At 43.1% G+C, this 25400-nt stretch overlaps 1 protein-coding gene across 2 annotated transcripts in view; it reads right to left on the bottom strand.

Moving 5' to 3' along the window:
- The window catches only part of LOC100558661 (E3 ubiquitin/ISG15 ligase TRIM25), a 39332-nt gene extending 15449 nt beyond the window's left edge, over positions 1–23883 (bottom strand). Inside the window, exons 1-4 of one of the 2 annotated variants that reach the window (XM_003217267.4) lie at positions 22992–23883; positions 20709–21383; positions 15706–15801; positions 12265–12498 (exon numbers count right to left, since the gene is read on the bottom strand). In XM_003217267.4, coding sequence (XP_003217315.1) covers positions 12265–12498; positions 15706–15801; positions 20709–21293 — 915 coding nt within the window. In that variant the 5' untranslated portion in view covers positions 21294–21383; positions 22992–23883. Of the gene's footprint in view, positions 1–12264; positions 12499–15705; positions 15802–20708; positions 21384–22867 lie in introns of both variants that reach the window. The other variant, XM_062970598.1, reaches the window with a different exon arrangement.
- Positions 23884–25400: the final 1517 nt, after the last annotated feature.

The following is a 25400-nucleotide window of genomic DNA, read 5'->3' as shown; positions in this document are numbered from 1 at the left end:
CCACGGTCTGTGACCAAACTCTTGGGCAATCCATGTAGTCTGAAAACATGTTGGAGGAATAAATCTGCAGTCTCTTGGGCCGTGGGAAGACCTTCACAGGGAATGAAATGGGCTAACTTGGTGAAAAGGTCCACCACCACTAGGATCGTGGTGAATCCACAGGAAGGTGGTAAGTCAGTGATAAAATCCGCAGAAATTATTTCCCATGGGCGAGATGGGTTAGGAAGGGGGTGTAGAAGCCCTGAGGGCTTCTCCCTTCTTATCTTGGAGCGCTGGCATACTGGGCAGGTGTTAACATATTTTTCCACATCCTTGCGGATCTTGGGCCACCAGAAATCTCTTAGGATCAAATGCATGGTTTTAAATAGTCCGAAATGCCCTGCTGGCTTGCAGTCATGACACAGACGAAGTACTTTTTCCCTGCCCGGTCCGGGTGGGATATAAACATGATTTCTATAGCAAAGCAGTCCATCTTTAAGCGAAAAGGGAAAGTGCAGACCTTGACGAAGTTGGTCCTGCGCCCAGGCATCTGCTTGCTGACTAGCCCTGATTTCTTGAGCACAGATGGGCCCTGGATTAGGGGGAGTTGAATTAATGGGAGTGGATTTGGTGTTCCCCACTGTGAGCGTGGCAAAGTTCTCGGGTTGTAGTAGTTGGGATTCAAAGGTCTCCTTGCGTCCTGCAGCGTATTCCGGTTTACGTGACAGGGCGTCTGCTTGCTTGGTTTGGGCTGGGGTCACATAATGAATCTGGAAGTTGAAACGTTCAAAGAATAAAGCCCAACGTTGCTGCCTTTGATTTAGCTTGCGGGCAGTTCTTAGATGTTCTAGATTCCGATGATCAGTGTGGACTTCAATGGGAAATTTGGCCCCTTCTAGCCAATGTCTCCAAGTTTCAAAAGCTGCCTTTATGGCTAATAGTTCTTTTTCCCAAATGGTATAGTTCCTCTCTGGTGCGGTTAGTTGACGAGAATAATAAGCACAAGGATGAAGGTGATCTCCCACCGGTTGTAGGAGCACAGCCCCAATTGCCACATCAGAGGCGTCCGCTTGCACCACAAAAAGGGTTTCAGGATCTGGATGCTGAAGGATTGGCTGGGATGTGAATAATTTCTTTAGTTGCTGGAACCCTTTCTCTGCTTGATCAGTCCAGCGGAAGGGCCGTTTTCCACGGATGCAGCTAGTGATTGGGTCAGACCAGCGGGCAAAATCTGGAATGAACTTGCGGTAGTAGTTCGCGAACCCCAAGAATCGCTGCACCTCCTTCTTGTTAGTTGGCGCCCGCCATTCCAATACTGCGGAAACCTTGGCTGGATCCATGGAGAGCCCTAGAGGCGAGATACGGTATCCAAGGAAATCTACCTCTTGTAGATCAAAAGCGCATTTTTCCAGCTTGGCATAAAGTCCATGATCCCGCAATCGTTGTAACACCATTTTGACGTGGTTCTCATGTTCTGATTGTGATCTAGAAAACACCAAAAAATCGTCCAGGTAGATTATCAAGAACCTATCTAGATAGTCCTGGAAAATGTCATTGACAAAATGCTGGAACGTTGCGGGAGCTCCGCATAATCCATAATTCATAACTCGGGACTCGAATAATCCGAATTTAGTCTGGAAGGCGGTCTTCCACTCGTCCCCTTCTCTGATGCGAACTAAGTTGTAAGCTCCCCGAAGATCCAGCTTGGTGTAAACCTTGGCTCCTCGAAGTCGGTCTAGTAGATCCGAGATTAAGGGCAGGGGGTAGCTGTTCCGCTTGGTGATATTATTCAATGCTCTGTAGTCCACCACCAAGCGTAATTCCCCTGACTTCTTCTTCACAAACATCACTGGGGAGGCGGCTGGGGATTGAGAGGGTCTGATGAATCCCTTGCGAAGGTTTGTCTCTATGAATTCCCTGAGAGCTTCTTGCTCTGGTTCAGTCAGGGAGTAGAGATGCCCTCGCGGGATCGGGGCCCCCTCCACCAAGTCAATGGCACAGTCATAAGGTCTATGTGGGGGTAACCTTTCGGCTTCTTTTTCATTGAATACATCCCAATACTCGGAGTACTTCTTTGGCAAGGTGATAATGGGCTCGGTGTCTGTGGCATGGCAGACCTTGGCTACGAGGCAATGATTTTGGCAGTACTTTGAAGCAAACTGCAGTTCTCTGTTGGACCAGGAGATGCTTGGGTCGTGAAGTGTCAGCCATGGAATCCCCAAAATCACAGGGAAATGGGGAACCTCAGTAACAAAGAAGGAAATCTCTTCCATATGTTCCCTTATCCACATCCTGGTGGGTTCCGACCACTGGCTTACGGGGCCCGTCTTGAGAGGGCGACCATCAATGGCTTGCACCACACGGGCATTCTTGAAGTCATGATATTGTAATCCCAGAGAGTCGGCATACTCTCTATCAATGAAATTGTTGGTAGCTCCTGAGTCTATCATGGCGTGGATCATGACGGGTCCCCTTTTTGCTGACCATAAGGTGACCACTAGAAGGAACAGGACCCCGGTTGGCGGCTCTTGAACGGGTTTCTTGACCGGGTTGGCGAGCCTCTCTACGCCCGGTCGTTGGCTTCCCCCGCCGGCTGTGTGCCAGCCGCCTCAGACACCTTCGTCTCCGTGGAGGACGCCGCCGCAAGACGGGCGGCGGGCTTCCCTTTGGCTGGGCACTCTCTGGCGAAGTGGCCCCCATTCCCGCAATACCAGCAGAGATTTAGGCGTTGGCGGCGGGCCTTCTCGGCGGCATCTAATCTGGGACGCACATTGCCCAACTGCATCGGCACCTCCTCGCTCCCTCTGGGGTATGGGGATGGTGGTGGGGGTCTCCACACTGGACGCGGCTGAACGCTGGCGGGAGCGGAGGGTTTTGCCCCAGCTCTACCGCTCTGGCCTCGGACCCACTGTTTTCTGTTGGCAATCATGACTTCAGCCCGTAAACATTGATCGATGAGTGCTTCCAGCGTTTGGGGAGGATCCACCTTGGAGATTTCCTCCAGCATTTCAATGTTGAGACCCTCCCGAAATTGTCCTCTGAGGGCAACATCGTTCCAGCCGGTGTTGTGGGCCAGCACTCGGAACTCGGCTATGTACTGAGACATGGGTCTGTCTCCTTGGAAGAGGCGGCGGAGTTTGTGCCCGGCAGCCTCCAAATTGTCCTCGATTCCCCAGGTCGCCTTAAGGTGGTCCAAGAAATGTTGCGCTGACCTTAGATGTGGAGAGGCTTGGTCGAACAGAGCCGTCGCCCAGTTAGCCGCTGGCCCGTCTAGGAGACTGTAAATCCACGCCACCTTGATGTCTTCCTGGGGAAACTCGGCATCACGGGCCTCTAGATAAGCTTGGCATTGGCGACGGAAAACATGAACCTTAGAAGCTTCTCCAGTAAACTTGGTTGGCAACGCCATGGCCGGAAGACGGATTCCGCGTTCCTTCAAACCCTTTATTTCCCCATCCTGTGCATTGAGCTTATCACGGATTCGGTCCACCTCATCCTTGTCGATGGTGTAGGTAATCGGCTGGCCGCTCGGCCCAGGTACGGTTCCGGTAGACATTCTGGCCGAGGTTAATTGGTGCTTAGGGTGGCGGAGTCAAACTGTCACGACCCAGGCTACAGAGCACCAATAACCATACGCAGAGGCCAGATTCTATCTAATATCTTTATTAAGGAAATATATAAAGTTAGTAAAAGCAAATGTAAAAGTTAGTCCAGAAGCAGACCTTTCAGGAAAGGTCAAAATTAGTCCAAAGAAATAATGTCCAATATGAAATATTAAGGTCCAAAGTTGTAATCCAATAACCGAAACACTCACTTTGCCAGGCAAAGTGAGGGGAGATGACAAGGTCCTTTAGTCCATGAACTTGAGCAAGGCTAGGAAATAACTTGATACTTGAAACAAGGCTTGAAACGTGGAACAAGGTAACGAGGAACAAGAACAAGGTCCGTGGAATAACTTGGTAAAATCCGTGAAACAAGGCAAGGGTTAGTCCTGGGAAACAAGGCAAGATCCGTAGGTAAACAAAGGCTGGGAAACAGGAGCGGAGGCTGGAAACAAGGCAAGGCTTGAGCAGGAACGAGGCTTGAATCGGAGCGCGCTGTCCAGACACAACTCGCTCCGGAGGCTGACGAATTGACTCCGCGAAGTTACTACGCGGGTAAAACACCTATATAGAGTCTAACTTTCCCGCCGAAGCAGTTCTCTGGGAACCAGAAACGAAAGCTAAACTCTGAGACCAGATGTCTGACTCCTTAAAGATTCTCACGAAAAGCAGACTTAATTGGGTACATTCTTAGCTGCTATCCTCGCACTCCTGCGCGAAGCTGCTTCCAAACCCCTCTGTTGTTTACAAAACTCATGGCGAGAGAACACGGGAGATGTAGGCTCAGGGTTTGTTTGACATACTTCTGGGACACAACTTTCTTGCAGGTGCAAGGTTCCCAGATCTGCCTGGGAAAGATCTGGCTGAGAAGATTCCAGTTCTGACTGGGAAGGTAAAAAACCCAAGTTTTCTTCTTCATCAGGCATTACAATGTCATGAGCAGGACTACAAGGCCCATGAGTCATCACAAAACGGAACACTGGATTGTTAGTTGATGGGGGTCAAGAAGAGACTGCACAAGGGGAGCACTTGTTGGGTGGAATGGAGGCGAAAGAAGAAAATAGTAACAGGAGGATATTGACCAGGTCCTGGGAGGAACAGAGAGATGACAGTAGAACCAAACAAAAGGCAATGAGGTCCTGCAACACACCAACCCCAAATTCTTGGAAAAGTGGAGCATTTGGGAGAATCAACATGATGTGCTATTAAATGTATGATTTCCAGATTAATCTAAAGAATTAGGAGCTTTCACCATATAAGTCCTTGTGTTTTGCTAGTTTTGTTGGTTGTTCTTGCCAGTGCAACCACTTGTTCAATTCTGTTTGTGATTGTCTTGCCTCATGAAGACCTCCACCGTTTACCCCAATTTAAGCCCTTTTTAGTTAGAGGGATTAATATTTTATGGACTGTTTCTGTAGGGTTAGTCTAGACGGCCTCTTTTCCTTTGAAGCCTCCGTTGCCCTGCCCCTTTAAAAATCCCCTCGGGGCAGAGCGTCAGGCAAGGCACTTCTGGTTTTTGGAAGAGTCAGCTTTTTCGTGACTGGAAGGTGAAGAGAGAGAAAGGCCGGAAGATCTACAAAATAGCATGTCCAGTTGGAGCTGCATTCAAGTCCAGTTGGAACTGTATTCAAGTCCAGTCAGAGTTAAATATTGAGACCATCTTAGAGACAATTGAACATCATACAAGAAAGAGACAATAAGAAAAAATAAAGATTCAACAGCCTCAGTTCAACTAGAATTGTGTCTATCTTCCAAAGATTTTACCTCTCCTCATAAAGACTTTGTAGTGAGACTCGGGAGGAGAGAAAGTCTCAAATTCTTGTCAGTTAATAAATTCTTGCTTGATTCAACTTTATAGTCTCTGATCTGTTCTCTGCATAGCCAGTTCACCTTCCAAGTAATATAGTGTGGGGGCAGAACAGTGATGATTTCTTGGATCTGCATGAAGCCTTTTCCATATGTTTGTATTTAAAAGCACAGCATGGTTTTTTGTAGTGGACATATGGCTCAAAGGCAAAATGTTATCTGATCTGAATTTTTTTTTTTGCATTATTGTGAAATAGTGCCACTTTATTGTGCACTATAGCATTATCATGCTAAAAAATTGAAAGTAAAAGGGAGAAGAAAACAGAATATATTGTTCTGAATTGTTGCAGAATCATAAAGAAACCAATTAAAAGTGGGAATAAAATATTACAGTTGATGGAGGAATTTACCAAAAGATAGTTTGGAAAAACAGAAATGTTATTTGGATAGTTTATAAAATTTTCAAGACAGCAAATATTGTAAATCCCTAATGTACCTGGAGGAGCCCTTGGATTTGCACCTGCTCACTAAGGACTGCCTTGAACAAAATCATCACCTGGCTGTCCTATAGCTGAATCGGAGCTGTGACTTCTTCAGAGTAAGTGTGTGTTGCAAATATAACAATAAAATAATAAACGGCATCTTGTGTGAACAAAAACATCCCTAAAGAGACCCAACAAGAGCTTACAGTATATACAATGCCATTGGAATATAACTTAATGCTCAGCTTCTGTTTTACTACAGGTTAAACCCACCGATAACTATTCAGCAAGTTTCACCTCTGTGCAGAGATGACCATTTTTATTTGTGTCTTTATAATTTGACTTAAATGGGGTAGAGGCCATTTGATCATGTAATTTTTATCTCTTGATCTAGATTGTGTTTTATTACTTGTAGTTCTGTAGTGGCTTGACCTTGCAAAACCTCTCCTCTCTGTTCAAACAAACAAAGAATAAAAAATACAAACTCTTTTATGCACATCCATCACAAAAGGAGAGAGTCTCTGCTATTTGCTGCCTAATGCAGCCATAGTCTAGTTCTTGGAAAATTTCCTACCTCACCCTGCCTCAGTATAGTCAAGTGGGTTTGGGAGATTTGAGAGCTGTAGTCCAAAAAAGGAACTTCCCCAAGCTCTGCAATAAATGATCAAACCCATGTGGCAAAGCCAACTGCTTGGGTCAGTAGCTGATGCAGACATTAGAGGAGAAGACTGTTTTGTAAACACAGAATGGGAGAGATTGAATGATAGGCAGGTCACGTATATTAGCATTAAGTCTTTTCAAGTGAAAACACCCTTAGCCTCCCATGTGTTCCTGGCACTCTTCCCAAGGGAGTAAAGAGGAAGATGTTGGGGGTTGCTACTGAAATGTCAAGGTTCTTCAGTCATAGGAGAATCAAAGTCAAATGCCCTCGAGTTGACTTTGACTATCCTGTGCCTGAGAAACCTTCAAGTCCCATCACCAACTACTCAGATCCTGCAGCCACAGGGATGCCTTAATTCAGTCTATTGGGTAGTAAGGTTGTTTCCCTCTTTTTCTACTGCTTTCTACCTTTCCAAGCATAAGGTAGCACAATGGATAAAACCCTTGTGCCGGCTGAACTGCTGACCTGAAGGGTGGGTTGCTGACCTGAAGGCTGCCGGTTCGAATCTGCGAGATGGGATGAGCTCCCATTTGTTAGCTCTAGCTTGCGTAGACATGAGAGAAGCCTCCCAGTTGTCCCCTGGGCAACGTCTCTGTAGACGGCCAATTCTCTCTCACCAGAAGCAACTTGCAATATATTCTCAAATCGCTTCTGACATGATAAAAAAGCCAAAACCTTCCCAAGCATTATAGTTTTCTCTCTCTTCCTTTTTAATAGTAATTTTATTCAGAATAAAGAAAGTAAAAAGTAATACTTACACAAAGTAACAGATTTTATAGTATATATTTCTAAAATTATATAGCTATCTAACTAATTACTACAATCTACTACCAAAGATGAAGACACTGACAACACAATTACCTACATTTATATAGACAGACAAACTAAACTAACCCACAAACTTACAAAGATAATTCTATGACCTCACACTCACTATCTGTTGATCTTTATCCCTTTTTAGTCTACTCCATTTAGATAATACTATATAACCACACTTCTGCTTTTGGTAACACTCACCTAATTCATAAACCTTTCAGTTGATATTTGCCATCATTGCTGTTGTGAAAAAGTGATAAACAAGTACCACTCTTTCTTGAAGTTTGTCAAAGATTTCTCCTCGATCAACATAGTCAGTTTATCTATCTCAGCTAATTCACAGATCTTCGTCAACCATTCTTTTTGAGTTGGAATAACTGATTACTTTATATCTGATCATAGATTATTCTTGCTGCAGTTATTATATAGGGTAGTAATTTTCTACGTTTTCTTTCTAGTTGATAATCTAACATTCCAAACAAATAAAACTCTGGATTCATTGTGAATTTAACCTTAACCATTTCTTCCAACATCGTATGCATTTGAGTCTAATATTTCTGGGCCTCACAACCTCTAAGGATGCCTGCCATAGATGTGGGTGAAATGTCAGGAGAGAATGCTTCTGGAACATGGCCATACAGCCCGGAAATCTCACAATAATCCAGTGATTCCAGCCATGAAACAACACATTACTGGGCCTTTTTGAAAGACTACCATGTATGGAAAAATGTCCAACATTTACTAGAGCTGCCTTTGTACTGGGGTCAAGAACCACCTATACATCACCTTAAAACATTTTCTTTCAAATCATCACTCAAACTAAATGTTACACTCTTTGCGTCTCCCATTGTTCCAACTGATTTTGAGCCCAATTAACCATATACGAGGGTTGAATGAAAAGTAATGCCTTCACCTTCGTAACTCCTCAACGGATGGCAGTACTGGTATGTAGCAAGTACTGGCTTGTTCATTAGACTCTCCTCTACAGTTCCATTTGGCAGGAAGCCTTAGCATTGAACGGTTGTGTTGTTAAAGTGCAAAGTATGGAACCCTGTGCAGACGGTCGGTAAATGCGACTTAAGCAACGTGCAGTCATTGAATTCTTGACAGCAGAAGGTGTCACCCCAAAAGAGAGTCATCAGAGAATGCAAGCTGTTTATGATTATTGTGTTGATGTGAGTACTGTGTGTTGTTGGGCGAGTAAGTTTAAAGATTTTGAGGTGGGAACATCTTACTTGCGTGACAAACAAAGAGTTAGACGTCCTGTGACAGAAACCACCAAGTTTCACAAGCAAAAGGTTGACAGATTGATTCAGGACGATTGTCGTATCACTTAGAGAGAAATTTCAAGCATAATAAGCATTTCACAAGCTTGGCTATTGGAAGATCTGTGCACAATGGGTACTGTGAGACGCTGCTTGCGGAAACAGAGTCAACTTCTTCTGTGACGGCTTCAGAAAACTTGTTCATCATTGGCAGAAATGTATCCAATTGTCTGGTGATTATGTTGGAAAGTGAATATTGGTAGTTAAAGAACACATTTTAAGGATTATTTCTGCATTGGATTTATTAAAATATTCCCATCCAAACTGAAGTAACGGTGGAGGAATTACTTTTCATTCAACCCTCGTACTATTTCACTTATTCCTCCATTTCATATTTCAACAGAAATTTGTACACTTTTGGCAATCAAATGATCAAATCCCCCCCCCCCCATTACAATAGGTTTTCAAACTCTGATATAACTACAGTAGAGTCTCGCTTACCCAACCTTCACTTATCCAACATTCTGGATTATCCAACACAGTTTGCCTCCTGCCCGGATCCACAACTGTTTCTGTACACCGCAACGCGCAGTGGGCTAACACGCCCAACAACAACACAAATGCAACCACACTCCCAAACAAGTGGTATTTTGGTGCTTAATTTGTAAAATCATAACATAATTGGACGTTTAATAGGCTTTTCCTTAATCCCTCATTATTCAACATTTTTGCTTATCCAACGATCTGCCGGCCCGTTTATGTTGGATAAGTGAGATTCTACTGTATTACAATTAAAATAGGTTTTTATCCACTTAAATCAGCTCTTTTGTCTATGACTGGTATTGTTTTTTTCTAGTGAGACCTGTCCTCTCATGATAGGATCAAAGTACAGTAGAGTCTCACTTATCCAACACTCGCTTATCCAATGTTCTGGATTATCCAAGCCATTTTTGTAGTCAATGTTTTCAATACATTACGATATTTTGGTGCTAAATTTGTAAATACAGTAATTACTACATAGCATTTCTGTATATTGAACTACCTTTTTCTGTCAAATTTGTTGTATAACATGATGTTTTGGTGCTTAATTTGTAAAATCATAACCTAATTTAATGTTTAATAGGCTTTTCCTTAATCTCTCCTTATTATCCAACATATTCGCTTATCCAACATTCTGCCGGCCCGTTTACGTTAGATAAGCGAGACTCTACTGTATGATTTAATAGCTAGTTGTCCCTAAAGGTTACCACAGGTGCTTGTCCAATCCCCTTTCACAGTCTGAGTTTAGTCATCGCTTCAAGGAGAGTTCAGGTTTGATTTGTCTTAGGCCTCATTTATTGGTCTTCTTAGCAGTCCAGGGTATCTGCAGAATTGTTCTTCAGCACTACATTTAAACTGCTTTCTTAGTTGTGCAGCTTTCACAGCCATAGATAAAAATGGGAAATACTATAATGGCATGGGCAATCCTAATTTTAGCATTCATTTATGCATCTTTACACTTCATGACCTTGTCAACTTACTTCATAGCTGCACTTCTAAATCCTAGTCTTCATCTGATTTCTTGACTGCAGTCTCCTTATTAATGACTGAGTTCAGCAGAGCACGTAGGAGCCATAGATTCAGGCTTCCTCCGATGCTGATAATGGTGATGGTCGTGGGAGGTTGGGAGTAATCTAATAAAGCCCTCTCCCACCAGATAAAACTATGATAGGGGATTGGACAAGCACCTATGGGAACCTTCAGAGACTACTAGCTATTAAATGCTTTGATCAGTCTTTCACCCCTATACCCAGGTTGAACAAATGACTACTTTGCAGGCCAGGATTACTATAGACCTCCATCAAACTTTCATCTGATTTCACTCTGGTCAGGTATAGCTCACAATGTTTTGGGTCCCGTGTGTGTTTTCAAGTTGCCTGCTGACTTATGGTGATCCCATGGACTTCATAGAGTTTTCATAGGCAAGTAGTACTCAAAAGTGATTGTGCCAATACCTTCCTCCAAATTATCCTACAGCAGTGGTTCTCACCCTGGGGTCCCCTGATGTTTTTGGCCTTCAACTCTCAGAAATCCTAACAGCTGGTAAACTGGCTGGGATTTCTGGGAGTTGTAGGCCAAAAACACCTGGGGACCCCAGGTTGAGAAGTACTGTCCTACAGCAACTGGGATTCCTTGGTGGCCCTCCTTTAAAGCACTCACCAGGGCTGGCCCTTTTTTAGCTTCTAAGAGCAGATGGGATCTGGTGATGGCTGGGAGTTTATCTCTCATAGTTAAGTTTTATCATTATAGTCCAAAATGTTGCTTTTTCAGGCCCTGTTCTTCATGCTAAGGGGAAAGATATAGTTCACAATAGGTTCAGCAGTTGTGGCTTCTCAAAAGTCACAATTTCTCTTACTATTTATTTAATAAAGCAATTTGACCTGTAAACTGTGTTCCAGTTTTTGAGTCTGTTTCTCTTTATAGTAAACCAGTGGGACATATATTTTACATTAGTAAAATGAGAATGAGAAAGAGATCCTAGGATGTGCAAAGGAAGGTCTGAGGCCCCTTCCACACAGCTGAATAAAATCCCACATTATCTGATTTGAATGGAATATATAGGAGCCTCCGGTGGCCTAGGGGATAAAAGCCTTGTGACTTGAAGGTTGGGTTGCTGACCTGAAAGCTGCCAGGTTCGAATCCTACCCGGGGAGAGTGCGGATGAGCTCCCTCTATCAGCTCCAGCTCCAAGTGGGGACATGAGAGAAGCCTTCCACAAGGATGGTAAAAATATTAAAAACATCCGGGCGTCCCCTGGGCAACGTCCTTGCAGACAGCCAATTCTCTCACTCCAGAAGCAACTCCGATTGCTCCTGACACGAAAAAACAAAACAAAACTGGAATATATGGCAGTGTGGACTCAGATAACCCAGTTCAAAGCAGATATTGTGGGATTTTCTGCCTTGATATTCTGGGTTATATGGCTGTGTGGAAGGGCCCTGTGTTGTCCAAGTAAAACAGTTTTCTCTGACTACAAGTGGTTCTTCCGCTGGGAATGGTCTTTCCCATCCACTGATACCTCCTTCTTTTAACTTGGGGTGCCTAATTGTTACTCTGCTCATACTTTTGGGCCTATAGTTTCCATCAGCTTTAGGCATCATACCAATGATGAGAGATAATGGGATACAGTCCAAAAATATCTGGACGGCCACATATGCTCACCTTTGTTCTGTCATGGCACAAATATTTGTTTTTTAACTGTTGTATTGGGCTTGTTTTTACACTGAATTGGGTTATCATGTTATTGAGTCCCTATGAGTAGAAAGGTGGGATAAAAATAAAGTAAGTAAATAAATTATTGTTTGGCTGGAGAAAGGACTGCCAGGGATTGAGTGAACGTACAAGGACTATATGGCTTTCTATCACACTACAGACTCTATGTTGAGAGCTGTCCTAGGAGCCTCTTCCTCCAAGACCTGCATTTAACCCACAGGATCACATTTGGAAATGTCATGAAGATATGTGCCACTTTTTCTGCCTCAAACGTCACCAAAGTCAGACCACTAATTGAATGGGCCCCCAGGAGACCGCACCCCAGTTGCAGGCAGCAGCAGCAGTAGCCGTCCTCCTAATGTATCCTCCAGACACAGACCAGGAGAGAGAGAGAGCCATACCTGGAGAAACTGATAGTCACTTGATTCGTCAATCAGTGTCGCCAGCCAGAGGTTTTGCCTCCTGAGATTGCCCAGCTGATCTTGCCTGTGCTGAATGGAATTCCCCATTCCAACCAAGGCGTTTCTTTCTTCCTGGTCTATGAAGTCCATCACTTTGGTCTGTTGTCGCTTGACCTCTTTTAACACATCAGCAAAGGCCCGATTCACTTCATCTCTGGCTGTCTTCACCACTTTCTGAGAGGGAAAGGAGAACACTTGAAGGGGAAATCCTAAAAGTAACTATAAAGGCTAGATCAGGCGTGGACAAACTTGGGCCCTCCCAAGGAAGGGGCCCGAGGCTGTTAGGAATTGTGGGAGTTGGAGTCCAAAACACCTGGAGGGCCCAAGTTTGTCCATGCCTGGGCTAGATGGATTAGAACCGAATGGACAAAATCAGTTTGCTTAGACATAGAAAATGTTGCAAGTTCCTAGTGGTTTCAAGTTAAGGTAAATATGTACAAAACATTCTGAGCCATCCCAAAGATACAGTACACAGTATGCTGATTTGATAACAGTTAGAACATCAAAACAAAAAAGCACAAGTGTGACATACAGTCTGCCCCATTTTTCCAACAGATTCAGCCACCCATGGTTTGTAAATATTCCAAAACAGTAACAGTTCCATAATACAAATCTTGATTTTGCCATTTTATTTAAAGGACACCATTTTATTATACCATTTTTTATCATAGGACTTGAGCAACAAAGGATTTTGTTATCCACAAGGGGGTCTTGAAGCAATTATCAGAAGATACCAAGATGCCATTGTACACAGTTTGGAAACAGTGCTTGCTTTTTATTGGTGAATTTATATGTACAGTATGACATGGCCTTTTGTTGTTCAATTGCTGACATTATATGTTTTTGTAAAAATTGTACATAGGTAAAGGTTTTCCCCTGACATTAAATCTAGTCGTGTCTGACTCTGGGGGTTGGTGCTCATCTCAGTTTCTAAGCCAAAGAGCCGCCGTTGTCCATAGACACCTCCAAAGTCATGTTGCCAGCATGACTACATGGAGTGCCGTTACCTTCCTGTTGGAGCAGGACCTATTGGTCTACTCACATTTGCATGCTTTCGAACTGCTAGGCTGACAGAAGCTGGGGCTAACAATGGGAGCTCCCCAGCTTCGTACCACCAACCTTTTGGTCAGGAAGTTCAGCAGCTCAGCGGTTTAACCTACTGCACTACCGGGGACTCCAAATTCTACATACATTTGGCTTAATTGCTAATTTGGAGTGAAACCTTGGATTATGAAATCATAGTCGACCTAAAATATGTTTTTGAGTGAATGCATGAATGAATGAATAAGTTCAGACCACTGTCAAACTCCATTTATGAACCATAAAAGGACTTTTAAAAATCCCCTCCCCATTACACCTGACGTTCATTTTTGTATCTCTGCAATCATGCACCTCTAAAACATTCAAACCAGTAATAAGCCAGCCTCGAAACAGACCCCCTCTCCCTCCTGATATTTCAGTCCGAATTTCTCAGTGACATCAAGTGGCAACAGGTTTTGCTGGTTTGGTGTAAAAGCAGCTGCATGCTGTGCTAACAAGGACTTGGGATATCACACTGCCAACTTCCTCCTTCTCTTGGGAGTGGAGGCTTTTTACATTTAAGAAAGGATTTAAAAAGAAACACACGCACATGCACACACACCAAAGAAATTGTTCAAGCAGATAAGCTTACTAAATGGGCTTTCCTGAGTATTTTTTAAAAGTATAATCAGCATAAAAAATAAGAGCAGAAGAGAAGGACATTTTCAGCTCTCAGTCACGAAGCAGCCAAATATTTTGTTTAAGGAGCACAGTCATAAGGAAGAGCAGAATTTATCCATGTCAGGAGTTGGGGGAAAGTTACTTTTCATAAACTATTAACAACCTTAGATATGCAGATGAAACCACTTTGAAGGCTGAATGCGAGGAGGAGATGAGGAACCTTATAACCAAGGTAAAAGAAGAACGTGCAAAAGCTGGGTTGCAGTTAAACATCAAGAAAACCAAGATGATGGCAACCAGACTGATTGATCACTGTCAAATAGAGGGAGAAAACGTGGAGGCAGTGACAGACTTTATATTTCTAGGCACAAAGATTACTGCAGACGCAGACTGCAGCCAGGAAACCAGAAGACGTTTGCTTCTTGGGAGGAGAGCAATAACCAACCTCGATAAAATAATGAAGAGTAGAGACATCACACTGGCAACGAAGGTCCGCATAGTTAAAGCAGTGGTATTCCCTGTAGTAACCTATGGATGCAAAAGCTGGACCATAAGGAAGGCTGAGCGAAGGAAGACAGATGCTTTTGAACTTTGGTGCTGGAGGAAAATTCAGAGAGTGCCTTGGACCGCAAGAAGATCCAACCAGTCCATCCTCCAGAAAATAATGCCCAGCTGCTCACTGAAGGGAAGGATATTAGAGGCAAAGATGAAGTATTTTGGCCACATCATGAGAAGACAGGAAAGCTTGGAAAAGATCATGATGCTGGGGAAAATGGAAGGAAAAAGGAAGAGGGGCCAACCAAGGACAAGATGGACGGATGGTATCCTTGAAGTGACTAACTTGACCTTGAAAGAGCTGGGGTGGCAACGGCTGAATAGGCTGCACCATGAGGTCATGAAGAGTCAGAAATGACTGAACAAATAAACAACAGAGCTCCCAGATCTTTCCAGCATACTTGGCTAATAACTATAATGTTGTTGTTGTTGTTATTTTTTTGGGGGGGGGGGATGTCCTGGGATGACTGCCTAAGGAGGACCATAAGGCATGATTGCTAGACAAAAAGTCTGTATCTGTCATAGCTGTGTGCTTGCATTGTTTACATAGATAATGTAAAGAGGGGAAAGCTACTTATTACCCAAGAAAGATTATATTGTTCTTTCATGTTTTTTGCACTACAAATAAGATATGTGCAGTGTGCATAGGAATTTGTTCATGTTTGTTTCAAACTATAGGCTCTCTGTTTAAAAAGTTTGAGAGCCTCTGGTTTATAGTCAATCTGAGGAGTGGGCTACAGGACCATTCAACAGAGCAGCAGGAAATGATACATTCAACACACATTCAGCCTTGCAGGATGGCTACTGTAGCCTCCATCTTCAGACTCAAAGTATCCTACAAACACACCAACCTACAGCATGTATGGCCACTACATATCTAGTAGCCATAGATGCCATAGAGACTGTGAAAGGTGTTTTTATGTTGAATGTTTTTATGTTGAATGTTTTTATGATGAATGTTTTTTATATTGTGGAACGATATTTTAAATTGTAAGTCGCTCGAAGCACTCTGGTGGAGAGTGACTAATTAAGAAATAAAGTGAAGTGAAGTGAAGTGAAGTGAAGGTGTGTCACATACACAATTTCATCCCTTATTTGTTGAACAGTCTCAGAAGCTTTTCTCACCTCAAGGTAATTCACTCTCCCTCTGTGTTTCTGACTGTCTGCTACCAACATGAAGATCTGGTTTCCCACATTGGCATGTATTTGCCTGACCTCCACCTGGAAAAGAAATAATCAGAACATGGAAAGCAGCAGGATGGAAACCACTACTTCATGCACCTCTTTAAATATAGTCCCTAGTACTCTTGTGGTTTTTTGAACATCCAATGTGCTGCAGTATTGAGTCTAAATTTTGTGGACCTCTACAACAAGAATGGGGCATGTGTGGCTCTGTAGATGTTGCTGGATGCCAACTCCCACCAGCTTCATCCAGTGTGGTCAAGGATTGGGAAGGAGGCAGTGGTAGTTCAGCACAGTCTCAACACAGAATAGTACCTATTGGACAATGGTTGCAAGGTACCAGGTCTTAAGGAGGACTAACTTACACACTACCATTTCTTTCTCCTGGAGCTTGGAAGTAGAATTCATAGCCATAGTCATAGCCATGTCCATCTGGATCAGTATGTAAAGGGATCTAACTGAACAGGTTAAAGGCCCCTCTCTAAACTACAAGCTCCAGAATTCTGCAGGAGGCAGAAACCGGATTTAAAGTGGATCCATGTTGATGAGGTTCCACCACCATTGAAGAGGTTCCACCACCATTGTTTTAAACCTTTTGCATGTGCTATGTATTATTTTACTGGGGTATCTAATAAATGTATGTGAAAGTTATAGCCCGCTGAGACTTCACTTAATTTTATAGTTTTGTGTCCTCTGTGTAATTTCTTATATGTTTATTATTAAAGGATTGGAACTAGAGAACTAAGTTTAAAGCAGAAGTGCTGAAATCAATGAGACTTTTTGAGTCATTTATGTCCCATTGATCTTGGACAGTGTAATCTAAATGTAACTACAGTAGAGTCTCACTTATCCAAGCTAAATGGGCTGGCAGAAGCTTGGATAAGCAAATATCTTGGATAATAAGAGGGATTAAGGAAAAACCTATTAAACATCAAATTAGGTTATGATTTTACAAATTAAGTACCAAAACATCATGTTATACAACAAATTTGACAGAAAACGTAGTTCAATACGCAGTAATGTTATGTTGTAATTACTGTATTTACGAATTTAGCACCAAAATATCATGATACATTGAAAACATTGACTACAAAAATGGCTTGGATAATCCCAAGGCTTGGACAAGCGAGGCTTGGATAAGTGAGACTCTACTGTAGTTTGGATCTAATCCATGTATTCTTTCCCCCCAGCAAAACACAAATGAAGCAAGAGGGCCTAATTTAAAACAATAATACACAAGGGGATGTGCATGTTCACTGCAGATATCCTCTTTTTTTGCCTGGGTCAGGACTTAGGAGCATGTCAGGTTTCTGTGGTATTGATTATTCTTTTATTCTTTTATGGCAGCTGCAGTAACAGCATCTCCCTGTAATGATAAGCCAGTAACTACGAGAGTTATACTGCTTGTTCTGGGTCAAGACGATAAGGTTGATGCAATTGCTTTCAGTTCTTCAGACAATATCTAAAACTTTTCTAAAGAAAATCTGGAATTCTCAATTTCTACCTATTTCATCACACAAATCCCCATTAGTGGGGAATAGCCAAGGATGGGAATGTGTGCTCAACAATAGGCAAAGTATAGTCAGTCTTCAACCATTCACGGCTTGAAAATATATATTTTTAAAAAGCACATTCAAAAAAATCAAACCTAGATTTTTCAAGATTTTGCCTGTTTTCTCTGACTCTCCTTCCAGGCAATGCAAAGAACATCAAACAAATTTCTCAACATGCAAAATGAAGATGCAATGCCACCCTCAGTTCAAACAGTCTGAACTGGCTGTTGTTATTGTTGTCGCTTTTAATGCTTTGGGTTCACATTAAACTTGGATGAGGGGGCACGATTTTCCTCCAGTGAAGAATGCCTGAAATGTGTGTGTGTGTTTGTGTGTATGTATGTATGCATGTATGTGTGTGTGTGTATATATATGTGTGTGTGTGTATGTGTGTGGATTGGGGATAACATTTTTGAGAGTTTCAAAGGGGATTAAGGAGATCAGTGAAGTTAAGCCTTGGGATGACTTCTGCTAAGAATGGCTATATGTTGCCTCTGTTATCTGAAGCAGAATGCCTTTGCTTAACATTTTGTAAGAAATGTGAACAGAAGCTACTGTTGCATTCAAGACCCTTTTGTAGGCCTCCAAAAGGAAAATGGTTGCTCAATGTGGGAACAGAATCCTGAACTAGATAGCACATTCTAATCTAATCTATCTTGAATTAGATTTTTTTTATGTTGCCCTGATTCCCAAATAGCACTCCACATAAGATTAATAACATGTCCTCCGCATTTACTGGGGTTAGGAGCACAGGACCCTGTGAAAAACTATGAATAAAGAAATTCCTTTTTTTTTAACCTGAGAGATCATCTATCTAAGAATTTGTAGGTCTTCCAGCACAACTTGATTGAAAGCTGGCCACAGAATTGCTTTGGAGGACGAAGAAATTCCTAGAGAAGTGCTCTCGCTAGCTATCTCCAGGTTGTCTTTCAGCAAGACTGGAAGAAGCTGCCCATTGAGTTATACTGGAGCTAGAGTTAACATTTTGAATCGAATCCACAAATAATCAAATCCGCACATGTGGAGGGATGAATATATCTATAATTCTCTTTCGCCAAATGATGGAATATCAACATATACTGACACCATAAATACACAATTCACTTCCACATTCATGGGCTCCATGAAAATGTAACTACAATTATTGTAAGTTTCCCCAAAACATGTGTGCTACAGACTGCTTTCCCACCAACACCCCCTGCCTATCTTCCCTTTCCCTCCTTCTTACTATGAAGCCACAGACTGATTTTAAACTCCAGTCTCCACGATCCATTGTATGAACTGAAGGTCCAGATTTTGAAAGGCTTCAGCCTTGACAGAGCTAAGTGTGTGTCAGTAGAGCAGATGATAATGTCTAGATCCAGATGTTTTGGACTTCAACTCCCAGAAATCCCAGGCAACTTAGTAATTGGGTTGCTGTATGTCTTTTGGGCTGTGTGGCCATGTTCCAGAAGTATTCTCTCCTGACGTTTCGCCCACATCTATGGCAGGCATCCTCAGAGGTTGTGAGGTATGGATAAACTAAGTAAGGAAAGGAAAGAATATATATCTGTGGAGAGTCCAGGGTGTGGCAAGAGTCCTTTGTCACTGGGAGCCAGCATTAATGTTTCAGTTAATCACCCTAATTAGCATTGGAAATGTTTTGTCTCATGCCTGGGGGCATCCTTTGTTCAGTCAAGTCCTCAGAGTTTTGGTTCCCATCTACTGTTTTGATTTTGGAGTTTTGTAATATTGGTAGCCAGATTTTGTTCATTTTCATGGTTTCTTCCTTTCTGTTGAAATTGTCCACATGCTTGTGGATTTCAATGGCTTCTCAATGCTACGGTCAGCGAAGGACAAGAGGGATCCTCTCTCTTCTGCAGGAGTCTACCGGATACCATGCAGCTGTGGACACGTCTACATAGGGACCACCAAACGCAGCGCTCAAACAAGAGTCAAAGAACATGAAAGGCACTGCAGACTAATTCAACCAGAGAAATCAGCCATAGCAGAGCATTTGATGAACCAGCCTGGACACAGGATATTATTTGAGAACACAAAAATGCTGGACCATTCCAACAGCTATCATGTCAGACTACACAGAGAAGCCATTGAAATCCACAAGCATGTGGACAATTTCAACAGAAAGGAAGAAACCATGAAAATGAACAAAATCTGGCTACCAGTATTACAAAACTCCAAAATCAAAACAGTAGATGGGAACCAAAACTCTGAGGGCTTGACTGAACAAAGGATGCCCCCAGGCAAGAGACAAAACCTTTCCAATGCTAATTAGGGTGATTAACTGAAACATTAATGCTGGCTCCCAGTGACAAAGGACTCTTGCCACACCCTGGACTCTACACAGATATATATTCTTTCCTTTCCTTACTTAGTTTATCCATACCTCACAACCTCTGAGGATGCCTGCCATAGATGTGGGCGAAACGTCAGGAGAGAATACTTCTGGAACATGGCCACACAGCCTGAAAGACATACAACAACCCTGTGATCCCGGCCATGAAAGCCTTCGACAACACAACTTAGTAATTGTTAGGAAGTGTGGGAGCTGAAGTCCAAAACACATGGAGGCCCAAAGGTTGGGAGCCACTGGCCTAGATGTTGCATGCTATGCTAGCCAAGCTGCCAGGTACAGAGAAGATTAAAGTGCAGAGCCTCAACTACAAGAGTCCAAAATCTGGAACAGGCGCTGGCCCAAACTGTTAGCCAAGAAAGTGTCTGAAGAGGGGGAAGAGATACATGGGTATTTAGGGAGATTTAAAACAGCCCAGAGAGCACAGAGGAAGACGAGAGCTAGAGTCACCAGAGTGGAAACGGGAGACAGCTTCTGTCCTTTTAATGGTTGTGTAGAGGAGGAGATTTCAGGTGGTGTGGCTTGTTACAGTAGAGTCTCACTTATCCAAACTAAACGGGCCGGCAGAAGCTTGGATAAGCGAATATCTTGGATAATAAGGAGGGATTAAGGAAAAGCCTATTAAACATCAAATTAGGTTATGATTTTACAAATTAAGCACCAAAACATCATGTTATACAACAAATTTGACAGAAAAAGTAGTTCAATACGCAGTAATGTTATGTTGTAATTACTGTATTTACGAATTTAGCACCAAAATATCATGATATATTGAAAACATTGACTACAAAAATGGCTTGGATAATCCAGAAACTTGGATAAGCGAGGCTTGGATAAGTGAGACTCTACTGTACTTGGTTGTATGGCAAATGATACTTGGAGTTCTCTCTTCTACACAACGATAAAAAATAAAGGAGTTGCCTCCATTTTCCACTCTGACAATCCTAAGTGTAAGAGGTGTGAAGTAACTTAACCCTGGAACCCTTGAACCCTCCTCAGTGTTGCCAACGTTACTCTTTGATGAAAGACACAATACTCACTTCAGCCTTGGCTCTCTCGTCTTTGAGAGAGACGGCTTCATGGTTCTTGTGCTCCTCCTGCATGCAGATTTGGCAAATGAATTTGCCTTCTATTTTGCAGAATAGCTCCAGCAGCTTGCGATGTTTCAGGCAGATGTTGGCCTTCAGGTCGCTGAGTGGGTCGACCAGCTGATGGTTCTTGAAGGTTTTATCTTCATAGTGGGACCGGATATGGTTGTCACACAAGGCGGCCATGCACTGCAGGCAGGACTTGACGGCCTTGAGCTTCCTGGTGGCACAGAAGTCGCAGGGGACCTCCCTCGAGCTGGCTGGCTTCCTGGACTCCTGGGCCTCCTCGCGGATAAACTTCATGGCGATCTCTCCCAGGGTGACGTTCTTGCGGAGCTGAGGCCTTGAGCTGAAGGGCTCCCGGCACTGGGGGCAGTAGGGGCACTCCCCAATCAGGACCTGGTGGTCCCAGTAGTCTTGCAAACAGTCGATGCAGAAGTTGTGCCCACAGGCGGTGGTGACGGGGTTTTTGAACACCTCGAGGCATATTGGACACATAATATTGTCTTTCAGGAAAATAAAGCCTGTCTTCTTCATGGTCACAGGAAACGTTTTGGGAGAACTGGAACACAGTCAGTACATGCAGGCTCAAAGGGGTTTGGAAAGTATGGAAAAGAGGAATGCAGCCTGTTTGTAAGAAAAAAAGAGCTAAGTTTATTAATTGTATCAGTTTTAATGGATTGATTAGACAGCATTTAACAGGATTAATTCTCTTGGAGAAAGGTAATGCTTTATCTCTCTTTTTTCCCCTAGACAATGCATGTATATGTTGAGAAAATTACTCATTTTATAGAAGGAGTCACAGGTCTTAGATTATAATGCTTGTCTGCTGCAGTTTGTGTAAATATTTATGTTTAAAACAACTATGTTTAACTCATGTGTTGGTGGATTAGCTGACATCAGGTTTTTAGTCCAGCAAAGTTTTTTACTCAGTTCAGACAACTAATTATCACGATCCCGCTATTAGAAAATACAGGTTGTGTGACCTTTTAGTCACTTGATAATTGATGATATGCTGTAGAACAGTGGTTTCCAATCTTTGTTTGACCAGGGACTACTTTGACCAGGGACCACTCTCCAACATTAGTACCAAAAGAGTTACAAATTAGCTTTTGGTCAACTTTAGATTCGGTTTGGTTATTTGGGGTGCTGATTCAGAAAATTGCATTGGACAAACCACATCAGCTCTAGTTTCAGATACAGAACATATGGCGTCCAGTAGTCGCCATCTGCTTGCCCACAGAAAACCATATTTAATCATCTAGACCTGATGTGATCTAGCCAATGCAATTTTCTGAATCAACACCCCAAATAACCCCAGGAACAGGCCTAAAAACGAAGACACCAAGATTTTTTTTTTGTTGGGCTATGTTATTGTCCGTAGCAGTAATAGTAATATTTTAGTTCTTGCAGACTACTGGTGGTCCACGGACCACAGGTTGAGAAGCACTGCTGTAGAAAGTAAAATACAGTCTAAAGCAAGCATGTGCAAACAGCCTGTAGGCTGTTAGGAATTGTGGGAGCTGAAGTCCAAAACACCTGGAGGGCCAAAGTGTGCTCATGCCTGGTCTAAAGCATTGCTTTGAGCTATAAAATAGGCTCCCTGCTTTTGTGAGGGTTGAGGCACAGGGCCACTGTGAACATAGGAAAACCGTGAATTAAAATTTGATTTTGTTACCTGAAAAAACACCTTTCAAGGACTCTCTAGGTCCTCAAGGATGACACTATTGCCAAACTGGTGGAAGTTGACCTTCAAATTGCATTGGAAGATCTAGAGAGTCTTAGAAGTTAACTATAATCACCTTGGAGGATCTAGAGTTTCTTAGAGATAACATAATAATCAAATATGCAAATATTGGAATACACAAACAGATCTGTGAAAGTGGAGAGCTGACTATATGTGGATTTTGAAGCCATAAGACACTGTTCAACATGTAACCTGTACATTTAAAAAAGATCCAGCCCCCCCAGTTTGGACTAAATGATGCGAGGTTTTAATTTAGCCAAATACCAGTAGCCATTTTGGACAAAATGCATAGTTCTATGGAAATGCAACAGGTTATCTTAGGTAAGTTTAGCTTTTTTATCCTAAAAGAAAGGCAGTGGCAAACCTCTTCTGAATAAACCTTGCTTATGATAGTGTCACCATCAATCAGTGTCAACTTGAAGGCACATAACCGTTAACACTGTTTGAAATAATTCATCCTCGAGATCTAGTTCCCCAGAAATACAGACCAGAGGTTTTCAAGTTGTGTTGCTTGAAACAGCAACTCCTACTGAATTCCCTTTCACTTGGCAGCCTCTCATGGGGTGTGGGGGTGTCTGGATTTGCTAGGTGACATCACAGTTCAAATTACAAAGGAGGGGGAGTTAAACTCTCTGGTTATGATGTCATGGCCAGGCAGATTCAAATAAAATATCAAGGATCCTTATATAGTGCTTGTACAAGGAGGTGTCTTTATATTTTTATCACTTTTCTTAGATTTGTCTTTTTGCATTAAAAGTTTTATTAACTGAAATCTAGATATAATGATGAAAATGATACATATAGTTCGTATAATAGAAAAACATATCACACTCTTCCAACCACTACTAAACTACAGAAGCTAGAAAGAATACTGAGAAGTAGTCTTTCAAAACCAGGAAAGATTCTGGAACAGATCTGTAAGAATTTAGAAAGGAATGCCATGCTCACAAAAAGGCAACATGGGTTTCTCAAAACAGGTCATGCCAGACTAACCTTCTTTCTTTCTTTTTTGACTTACCACTTCATCACATAACTTAAATTCCACTGAGTTCTACACTTAAAATCTGGTATTCTGTGGGTCCACTACATTCGTTTTGGTTAAAGTAGTTTTTGAGTCTTTTAAACATTTTTTTCCAACGTATCAGGAAGAGGTGAGGAAATTGATTTTTCTCAAAATTCCTGACGTTTTGCCAAATTTCGAATGAAGTAGCACTTGTTGCTCTCAGGCTAGAATCACCCAATTTGTGGAAGGAGAAATTGGGTGAGGAGTCAAAATAAACTTTTTTGGGCAATTTCCGGCATTTTCTTTTGCTCCCCAAGCAGGAAGGTTTGGTTGTAAGCTACCTCATAATGCTTCTACTTTGAAAATAAAATAAAATAGCCTTTTAGGGTACCTTTTCCCTTCCTTCCATGATTTGTCTGTGTCCTTTGTTGGGAGGACCAGTGCTGTTGCCGTTCCAAATGGGATTTCCTCCCATCCCTTCTCTCTCTGCTGTTGGGAATTGTGAGAGTTGTAGTCCAAAACACCAGCTGAGATGTAGGGAATACTGTAGATATAGCACATCTTGATATCAGTAAGGCCCCATGACACAAAGCTAATAAAATGTGGGCTAGACCAGTGCTTCTTAATTTTTTTCCACTCATGACCCCTTTTTGCCTAAGAAATGTTTACGTGACCCCAGCAATAAGTGTATAAAAGAAGTATAAAAATCAAAATTTTACTGCTAATAAATCAGCATTTGCAAGGCTGGTTAATCAGGCTGAGTTTCCATGTTTGTGGCGTACAGCTGAAGCATTTTCTGCAGAGTCCACTGTAAAAATTTCACGCTGCTAACAGATTTGTGTAAATGGGTGGCATTCAGAGATCCTTTACTGTTGCCAAATATTTCATGCCTCATACATTGAACTAAGGTGATCTCATTTGGGAGCCCACAGTTTAAGAAGCAGTGGGCTAAACAATGCTACTGTTAGCTACATTGGGAACAGGGCCGGCCGGAGATAATTTTCAATGTTAAGCGGGGGTGCTGAAAAGCGCCCCCGCTACTGCCCCGCCTCCCGCGCACTGGCCCCGCCTCCTGCCCAGCGTGCCCTGGCCCCGCCTCCCACGCTGCGTGGGAGGCGGGGCCAGGGCGAATAGTGCGGGAGGCGGGGGCAGAGTTGGCCCCGCCCCTGCCCAGCGTGCCCTGGCCCCGCCTCCCACGCAGCGTGGTAGGCGGGGCCAGGGCACGCTGGGAGGGGGCGGGGCCAGAGGTGGCCCCACCTCCCATGCTACTTCCGCTCGCCCGTCTGGCCTTTTCTAGCTGGCCAGACTGCAGCGGAGGTCCCTCCAGGCCACGATTGTGGCCTGGAGGGACCTCCGCTGCAGTCTGGCCAGCTAGAAAAGGCCAGACGGACGAGGGCGAATAGCGGGGGAGGCGGGGCCAACTCTGGCCAGGGCGCACTGGGCGGGAGGCGGGGCACCGTCAGGGCGGTGCCCCGCCTCCCGCCCAGCCTGACGGCACCCCCCCGGACCTGCGCCCGAGGCGGCAGCCTCAGTGGCCTCCATAGTGGGGCCGGCCCTGATTGGGAACTAGTTGCCTGGCCAAACCCAACAGTTTCTTATCAATCCTCCTCATCCTGGAGAAAAGTAACTAGTGTGCTGCTGCAGGTTTCTGTCCTGGGCTCAGTACCATTCAACATCTTTCTAAATAACTTGGATGAAGGTCTAGAGGGCATGCTTATCAAGTTTGCAGATGACATTAAATTGGGACTGATACCCCAGCTGATACCTTAGAGGACAGGATCAGAATCCAAAAAGATATTAACAGATTAGAGAGCTGGGCCAAAACTAAAAGAAAAAGAAAAAAAGAATTACAACAGAGAGAAATGTACAGTACTACCCCTCGACAATAAAAATC

The sequence above is a fragment of the Anolis carolinensis genome, chromosome 2 (genome assembly GCF_035594765.1).
Source record: "Anolis carolinensis isolate JA03-04 chromosome 2, rAnoCar3.1.pri, whole genome shotgun sequence".
In the NCBI taxonomy this organism is placed as follows: domain Eukaryota; kingdom Metazoa; phylum Chordata; class Lepidosauria; order Squamata; family Dactyloidae; genus Anolis; species Anolis carolinensis.
Note: the sequence above shows the minus strand (reverse complement) of the source record. Positions and strands in the feature narration are given on the sequence as shown.